The sequence below is a fragment of the Austrofundulus limnaeus genome, unplaced genomic scaffold (genome assembly GCF_001266775.1).
Source record: "Austrofundulus limnaeus strain Quisiro unplaced genomic scaffold, Austrofundulus_limnaeus-1.0 Scaffold253, whole genome shotgun sequence".
NCBI classification, from domain to species: domain Eukaryota; kingdom Metazoa; phylum Chordata; class Actinopteri; order Cyprinodontiformes; family Rivulidae; genus Austrofundulus; species Austrofundulus limnaeus.
In genome coordinates, this window is record NW_013952655.1 from 701,211 (window position 1) to 710,456 (window position 9,246).

At 35.4% G+C, this 9,246-nt stretch overlaps 3 protein-coding genes across 4 annotated transcripts in view; 2 read left to right on the top strand and 1 right to left on the bottom strand.

The window, feature by feature from the left end:
- Positions 1–105, top strand: part of ceacam1 (CEA cell adhesion molecule 1) — a 6,814-nt gene extending 6,709 nt beyond the window's left edge. For both annotated transcript variants that reach the window (XM_014020484.1, XM_014020483.1), the window contains one exon: positions 1–105. In XM_014020484.1, the coding sequence (XP_013875938.1) occupies positions 1–85 (85 nt within the window). In that variant the 3' untranslated portion in view covers positions 86–105.
- Positions 106–3,489: 3,384 nt separating this feature from the next.
- pafah1b3 (platelet-activating factor acetylhydrolase, isoform Ib, gamma subunit) lies at positions 3,490–8,109 on the bottom strand. The gene is made up of 5 exons (XM_014020489.1): positions 7,665–8,109; positions 7,247–7,336; positions 5,750–5,866; positions 5,461–5,583; positions 3,490–5,141 (listed from the first exon to the last, which is right to left on the bottom strand). The coding sequence occupies exons 1-5, from the start codon at positions 7,743–7,745 to the stop codon at positions 4,881–4,883; spliced, it is 672 nt and encodes a 223-aa protein (XP_013875943.1). The 5' UTR covers positions 7,746–8,109; the 3' UTR covers positions 3,490–4,880.
- An 89-nt stretch (positions 8,110–8,198) lies between these two features.
- The window catches only part of prr19 (proline rich 19), a 4,743-nt gene continuing 3,695 nt past the window's right edge, over positions 8,199–9,246 (top strand). Inside the window, exon 1 of the mRNA XM_014020488.1 lies at positions 8,199–8,426. The gene's annotated coding sequence lies outside the window, so the exon portion shown is untranslated. The remainder of the gene's footprint in view (positions 8,427–9,246) is intronic.

Consider the following 9,246-nt stretch of genomic DNA (forward strand, 5'->3'; position numbering starts at 1 on the left):
TGCCTCCGCAACCGTTATTGTTTCCAAGGGAGGTCTGATGTTTGTGGGTCTGTGTGCTCTCTCGGCCCACTTGCTTTTTCTTTGAGTTCTTGCCAAGTCCAGCCGGCCTGTAGGCTTCTTCATCTCTTGAGAATCAAACTAATCTTTTATTGAAACAACTGGGAGAAAGCAATAATTTCCACATCTAAGTTCCCTAATTATTAGCTAATTGTTGTTAGTTTTGTTACTGATGTCACTTTATTTACTGAGATATTATTCATTACACACAAATGCACCTGTGTTTTACAATAACCTCTTGAACCCTCATGAAATTTGTTTTCCACTTTCCCACATAATCATCCTTATTTTTCCTGATTAAACAATAAGTTATTTAAGTTTAAAATGAGACATTTATTTAAATGTGTATTTATTAAATTTACTTAATCAAATAAACAAAAAACACAGCTGATTTTGTTTAAACTTTATTGAGAAAGATATAAAAATTGCTGCAACCAGCAGGAAATTTTGTTATAAAGAAAGAAATAAAGACAAATCATTTGCCAACAATTGTTTTGTGTGTGTGTGTGCATGCATACATGCATGTGTGAGTATTTTTACATGTAAAAAGAGATTGTGTGTGTTGCTCAGATGGGGAGAGAGGCTTGTAGATTTCTGCACTTTTTTCTGGCCGACCTTTTCCTCAGGTTCTTGCAGTTTTTCGGAGGGCTCTTTTTTTTCGCTTTTCAATAAGTTCAAAAATTGGGTGAGAAAACAAAATCAAGAGAAAGTTAATGTCTTAAAACATTTCTGTGAATTTAATTTGTTTTAGTTTTAGCCTGAACTTACAGAGAAACTTACAGTTTTTAGATTTGCCATTGACAGGCAGTCGGCACTGACAAAATGTGTTTGCTGTCTCCTTTCCTGTTCCAGGATAATCCAAATTTATAACAGAAAAGACAAAATAATAATAATTAAATTATTATAATAATAAAACAGTTTGATTGACACACTAATTCCATTTTGTTCATATAATATAATGTTCATATAATATAAAAATCTACATTCTAAAGAAACACAAACAGATCTTTTATGACACTTTGTTTACCTTTACAGTTACAGGGTGTTTTGTTGTGTCTTTGGGTGTTGAATGGAAGTGAAGTTGTCAGTGGATGTCCACCAGAAGAGGCTGTGACACAATGTATATCAAACTTTAAACAAAAAACTGATGTCGTCATCAGAACGAAACAAAGACCAATTTCCTTATAAAGATGAACCACAGTAATTAAAAAGTGTTCAAAAATTTTTTAAATCTCCCATACCATCATTCCGAGACTCTTCATTTCCCTCAGGAACACCTTTAACAAAGTTATATATAAAAATTAAACAATACAAACTGGATATGATTGTTGTAAAKTTTAATTTAAAAAACATCCTACCTTGAATTTGCTCAATAAGTATGAACAGGAGGAGTATTGACAGCAAAATCAGTCTTGAGGCCATGTTTTGTTGGGGAAGTCAGAACAAATCAATGCTTCCAGAGGAAGAAATCCAGTTTCTACACCAACTTCTGCTCCTTTGAGGGGTAGGAATCGACCTGTCTTCTTATAAAGGTTGGTGCTGATGTCTGAAATTCTATCCGTGGTGCGTTCACCTGCCAACAATTTCCCAACCATTACATTTAGAGGTGTGGACACAAACACATGCCAAGAAATGTGATCGGAGCTGTGATAAAATTTGATGTAAGAAAATACGGGCTTAACGTTATTCTGACCTGGGCTCCAAGGAGTCTTGTTTATTTTATGTTTTTATGTGAACTCTTGCCCTATTTTGTTGTGTGTTATAAAAAGATTTTAACCTTTCTTCTCCTGATTCAAGTTGATTATATTTTGTCCCATCAGTTACATTTCTTAACAGATATGAGGGAAATAAACAGTACATTCATGTAAATTCTGGTTAGTTTACAACTTATCATTTACATAGTTCTTGGTACTGAAAGCTCTGTCCATGGGCGTAATTTGGGGGAGGGGCTTAGGGGGATTATGACCCCCACAATAATTTTATCCAGTCGATACACACTGCCTGGCCAAAAAAAATAAAAAWAAAAAGTTGCAAAAAAAGGTCACACACTCGAATATCGTTGGACTGCCTTCAGCTTTGGTTGCAGCACACATTCTGTCATTGTTTCAATAAGCTTCTGCAATGTCACCGGATTTATTTCCATCCAATGTTGCATTATTTTTTCACCAAGATCTTGCATTGATGATGGTAGAGTCTGACCGCTGTGCAAAGCCTTCTCCAGCACATGTCAAATATTCTCAATGGACTCTGTGATGGCACTGATAGAACAACCTGGCCATTCGGTTTATTCAGGTAGTCAGCATCCTCATTCTTTGAGCACATACTGTTGCTGAACGTAGACCTGACACACTGCAGCAGCCCCAAATAGCACCAGGTGGCAATTGTTTTTGGCTGTGCAGCGTAACCCCCAATAAAATTACATCCACTAACACAATAGAAAWGAACTGGTTAAGAACACAGCTGCTTTCTTGTTGTCTTTGGGTAGCTTTGACCCTATTTCAAAATTTATGTCATATGTAGAGTATGTTTAGGTATAATTGCTGAAAATGATATGCAGGGTTTTAGTCTGCTCATGGCTGGATTTGTTGAATCGTGTTGTTATTTTGCACACCAAGTAAATACATATAATCTTGGAACATTGATAAATTTAGGTATGTCCTTTATAATACATCCCAAAAATGCATTTGTTGTTAGAAAAAATGGGGAGAAAAAGAGTAAGCCTTTTTCTATTTGTTGAACGAATGAACAGAAAAGGTGCAGAGTAAATACAAAGAAAAGAGTACAATGTATTTAAACACCCACATATTCTGAATCGTTCTGCGAAAGTGAATTATTCAATAAATAAAAAGGCAGAAAGCATAAACCTCACCCCCAAAAAACATTAAAAAAATAAATAAAAATAAAAACTTGTGTCAAGTTGTCCAGATGTCAAAGCTGAAAATGAAATTTAGAAAAAAAAAAATCTACTGAAAGCTTCTTTTGGACCTTTGCATGCTGTAATGCTAACAATCAATCAAATATGAGCAAATTAAAGTCTAAAACATATGACAGGGCTTTTAGCAGTCAGAATCAACCTTGCTATGGATCCGCAAGCCAAATTCTATTTTAGCAGCATGTTTTCATGATTGTTTTACAAAAAAAATGTCTTTCAGAGATGTGTAGATAAGATTAAATGTTTTATGTTCTCACCTCAAGTTTCAAAAATGCGTCCCCTCTTCAGAATGTCATCCCGAGATGAGAACAAACCACTCAACCAGGTATGAATATTATCTTTGTGGATAAAATCTGTATGTGCACTCAGGCTGAACCTCATGGCTGCTATCAATCTTGGGAGACATGAAAATGTATAAAAGCACTGGTTCAATGGAATTCAAAGTAAGTCAGCAACCGCAAAAAGCTGGACAGAACGAAGATAAATCAATCACACTAAAACCACCTTGTTTGCAATTTAATGTGTTTCTATCATCACTTACACAAATATTCATCCTGGACCATTTCAAATTCCCGTGACACAATCAACATCCAAGAGGCTCTCGAGCGTGTTAGTGTGAAGTAAAACATTTTAAATCACAGTATGAGCCCTTATGCTGCCGAAACGATCTAATCTGAAGCACAAGCAACTAGATGAACACAATCTAATCAGATACATGTATACTTGCAAAAAGAAAACATAAAACTCTACCACAGTTACAACAGGCGACGGGAAAAGATAAAAGCAATAACATAACATGGTGGAAAGCAAGTAGACAGGTCAAAATTTTTATCATGTAAACAAAATCAATACCTTTGGTCATTAATGTTACCACATACAAAAAAACCAACAAAAAATCCAAATGAATATATTTTTTCACAATAGACACAGCAGGGAAAAAAAGGCAGAATTAGTATTATTGGTGACRTTAAGTTTGATGACTTGGACCTCACTTTGATTTTATAGAAGCTTTCTTACTGGAACGTTCCTGGGCTATAGTGAAACTTAATAAACAATATTTACAATTTCATCTTAACTTTTCCTGTAAAAGCCAAAATGACTTCCAAGAAAAAGGTCTGATAACAAATAAGTGAGTTGTTCTATAGTTCCRACAAAGAAACAACCAAAATATGACAAGGGCAGCTACATTTGTCAAGTACAAAGCAGACTCTGACACAAATCTGTGTCCAAAACCATTTTCTGACTACACCTTTGTCTAATTTTGTTTGTAAGACAGTATATTGGTGGGTTTTCTTCATCAGTGTCTTTATGAAGTCAATATCACAAGACAGAAGTTTAAATATATAAGTTTTGGCTGAAGAGAATATATTTACTGCGTGTGACTATGAACAAAGCTGTGATTGTGATAAGCAACRGTGAGACCTACAGATTCAATAAACTTAAAAGCTGCTGCATAAAATATTTRTTCATAACCTCTCAAGGTCTGAACTGTTGTAATGTGTTTTTTTAAACTCTGCTTTCATTGATATCCAGGAGATGCTCTTATCATATTCATCTGTTGTTTCAAATGAAATTTTAAAACATGAAACATTTTWTGAAAAAATGGGGAACAGAAGACAGAACACTCAAGGAGGACAATGTCTCTCTCTAGCACAAACACATTTCATTTTTGACTACCGTAAACACACAAAAACCTTCTGGTCCCATTATCAGCAACAGTGGTCACCAACCCTGGTTTTAGAGAAGACTTGCACAGTTTAAGTGCTGCACTTAACACCTAATCCCCTTTTTCACRATGCAAAGTCTTAAAAAGCTCAAGGCAGTGATCTCTGGAATCAGGGGAAAGGACCACTGCTGTAGTGTATACATGACGTTTTTGTAACCTTGGCACTCAGTTCTCATCAGGTTTTTCTAACAGAGATTTGATATGGGCGTGCAGGGGTTCACACACAGCCTGGTAGCCGTGAGAGGTCAGGTGAAGGTAGTCGTACATGTCCTGGTGGGAGATGCTGCCGTCCGAAAGGACAAAGCCGGGGTCCACGTTCAGGAAGGAGCCATGGGGAACAGATGATAAGGCATCCTGGACCAGCTTGTTCACCTTSGCGTTTCGCTCTCGCAGAGGGTTGGGCATTTTACCTCTGGGCAGTAAACCCTGGAAAACAGATGTCATAATAACTTTTAACTTTTCTTTTAAAACAAATTATTAATCTGAAGACATTTTACCTTATTCCGTCCCAAATAATTTATAGCATTCTTAATGTGGTTTGTTAAATCTTTATGCATATTGTTATTGTTACATTTGAGTAATGTCTGCAGCCCTCTGTTTAACCTTGCTTCAAAAAGATGTGATGAAACTAAAAGGAGTTTGATGGTTGAATGAACATCATTTTTCCTTTTCAACCAACATGAAGGTTAGTTGATGTAATGCTTCCTTTTAAAAAAAAATAAAAAAAATAGTGAAAATAACATACAAGTACAAGTGTGTGAGCATTGGGGAGCTTGTTGTGAATGAGCTGAACGATAGCCATGATTCCACCACAGATCTGTTCAGGTGTGTGACCGTGATTGTTCGTTCCAACCCACAGCACTACGACCTACAGCAACGAGAAGAGACAGGAAACAAAGACAGGGAACGTGTCGCCGATAGTTCAGCACAGAGGTGCCTGAAATTTGGATCTTAGCACACAGTTGAGCATAATCAGTCTWGTGTGTGCATAAACAAGCATGCGTTTGTTCGTTATATTTGATAGCATTTTCAACCTTTGGGCTAATGTTATCCAGTTCACCGTTGCTCAGTCTCCATAACACATGCTGTGTTGCRTCACCACCGACCCCAAAGTTAAGGCAGTGGAGAGGAGAGAACAACTGCCGCCAAATCTGCAAGCAGAAAAAAAAATAAGCAAACAAATACCTGTTTATAGAAAACATATATATTAAAGCAGATGCATACAGTTAGATTCATTTAGTATTTAAAGAAATAATGCTGCAGTTTTATAATTTGGTAATTTCTAAATACAGTGCAACTTTAATGTGAAAATACTAAAATCTCAAGAGAAGATTTGGGAATTACTGCTTTTTAATAAAGAGAACTAACTTTCCTGAGGCTTTGATGCAAATAAATTAACACACGTACAAACAAAAAATATATATACAGTATTATTGTTAAATCTCCTTGGTAAACAATGATAGTGTGGAACCAACTGACATATATATACACAAATGCTGTACTTTTTTTTTGTTGTTGTGATGTTTTCCCAGGCCTTTACTGCAGTTTTCTGTCTTCTGTATTTCTTTCTTCCTATCTATATTTAGTTTGTCTTCAGTCTGTGAAAAAGTGCTTTGTCTGTTTGGAATCAGGTGACTGGCTCAGTCACTGTAGCATTATTGTACTTCTATTATATCAGTTCTCCTCTGTGCTTTTAAGTTTGTTTTGGGTCATTTTTCATCTGTATTTTGAAGTTTTAAACAGTCAACTTCCCTTTTTTTTWAATTATAAAAGTAGTGTGTCTCCAGACTCTTTCTGTCTACTTCTTTCTTATGTAAACACTGTCAATGAACAATAGTGATCCAGTGCAACAGGAACATTTTAATTAATGTCCATGCCCATTATGATCAATGCTGTCTTCTGTTGACACTGAGGCTTGTTACTGCTCCTTAGTTCACTTGTGCATTAGTTATTTTCTCACAATGGGTTTGTTTGTTAAACCTGTTCTAAAATTCTCAAAGGGGTTTGTTTGTTTTCATGATCTCTGATTCCATTGTAGTAAGAGCTAATTTGACGACATTTTGTACACAAGTATTTATTCTTTTTAAATTAATTCCAAAATAATTTGTGACCCTGAAAAAAATAGGTTTGAGATAAAAAACTTATGAAGCCTAAACTCACACAAAAACATTCATTTTAATATGCATATTATTCTGTAATTTTTTTAGTACTTCTACTGTATACATATCAGGCTACACTGGAATATGTTTATTTTTATGTTGCATATATACTGTTTAGGTTATCGTTGCTAGACACTTTTATATTCTGACATTTTTATTTTGTGCTCTGTATTTTTTCTATTTTTGACTTCTGTCTTTTGCAGTTTCTTTATTCCCTGCTGCTATGGCAATAATAATAATAACAATAATAATAATAACAATAATAATAATAATAATATGCTCAGGCGATCAATAAAATAAAAAGCTCTCTATCAAATGGTAAATGTAAAACAATTTGCACCTATCTGCATATAAATGTGATCAGTGCTTTACCCCAAATTGATGCATGAGTTGAACGAGTGAGTCTCCCACAAACAGGACATCGGGTTCTTTGTCTTTGCTGTATGATACAAAGCCATCGTGCTGCAAAGTGAGGGGACAGAGCATATATATTCAGACTACTATACAAACATGCATATTTTTACACACAAAACAACTGAATGAATGATGCATTTTTGTTAATGTGATCTCAGGTGGTATGCTATATTAGGGCAGACTCCTTATGAATTTGATTTCAATCTAAAACCATTTAAAACAGTGAAATTTACAGAAAAGGATAACTTCGTTTTATCAATTATAAAAAAGCTAAATGRAACTTTTAAACTGTTTCGAAACCTGATGGAAAATATTTTTACTTTAGTAACAATGTAGTCAATCATAACGATATTGCTTGCTATAGTTATTTACATACCAAGGACATCCATCGTCCATCTCCCTGAGTGTCTTCACAGGGAGTGGGTGTGGCGGCTGGGTTCGAGTGTTCTGCACTCATTATTTGGCTTTGCTAATATGGGAAAGTATCCACGTAGACTTACAAAATATATACACTTTGTCAACAAACACCAAATCGGTTGGTCGATAGTCTTTTGCCCTACCTGCTAGCAAAATGCATCTATGGGGTTGCCTGAAATTAGCAACAACAGCTAGCTAGCCTATCGGTACAGGGGATAGATGTAGCTTAAAAGACAAAGAGCAGGCACAAAACTGTTTAAAAGGCAATATTGTGAAATATTTAGGAAATATTAGCTTCAAAACGTATTTACACCGAGAGATATAAATGTACAACAAGTCGCAATAAATCAAAACATCCTTATGTGCCCAATTCTGTGACAGGAAGTTAATTTTCACTGTGAGCGACTGGACCATTGCCCTCCATTAGCAGCAACGTGAACATTTTCAACTAATTGCCTTTTTTTGCAGATATTATTACTGTTACTACAAATTTAAGTTTACATTTCAAACCGTATTACAAAATAAGTTAAAAATAAACCGCATTTAAATTAGAAATAGGGTTAAAGTTTATTCCGTGTCACCCATGTTTTTGGTGGAAATGGATTAGCCCTGCTTGTTCTCGTGAGAGTTAGAACTGCGCGAAGAAACGCAGCTGCGGATCGTTGCCTGGCAACGACTCACTCATAATCATATGCTCGTAAACTAAAGTCGGGCGTCTTCGGTAAGCAACCTGTGTTAACTACCCGTTATTAATATAAAACTGCTTCAGTAACATTTTTAAGCTACTTAGCTTGGTATGTACGTGAATTTATGGTKAGGTTTTATTAAACAGAGCTGTGCCATCGACATGGCTGCACACATACACGTGTTCTGGTTGCACCTGATGGTGGTTGACGCTACATGCTGGTTGTAAATACAGTTAGAAAAGTGGACGAATGCTAAATTAAGACTTTTCTTCCCGGCAGGGGGCGCACACATACCGTTTTAGTCTAGTCAGTAATGTGGAAGCTGTCACTGAATATTATGGATATAAACATAAAGTTTAAATCCTTTTTTACAGTCTTTAATGTTACTCAGTCTCAGTCTTTATATAGCTGTAGGGGCCAGACATAGCTGTGTTGTTTTGTATACAGTATTCTTCATGTGCAGGTTTAGTCACACTGTGAGTCATCTGCTCAGAACTGTCTTCTGCTTTGCTGCTTGTGGCCCTTGTCAATATTTTCCCTGAATTATTTTTAATTTTAGACCAACACATAGTAATGTTATCCAGTAATAGTAGTGTGTAGCTTTATTTGTGGTTTCTACACTGCAAAAACTGTCCCATCTTACCAAGTTTTAAAATCTTATATCCAAACAAAAGTTCTTTTTGATCTTGTTTTGAGACTGATTTACTAAACAAGAACTGATTGTGTAAGAATAATAATCTTGTTTTCAGAATGTGTAAGAGTATTTGTCTTGTTAGTCTGAAAATTTGACTCAAATATAGTAAGAAAAAAATTCTGCCAGTGGAGTAAGAAAATTTTACTTAGTAAGATTATTGA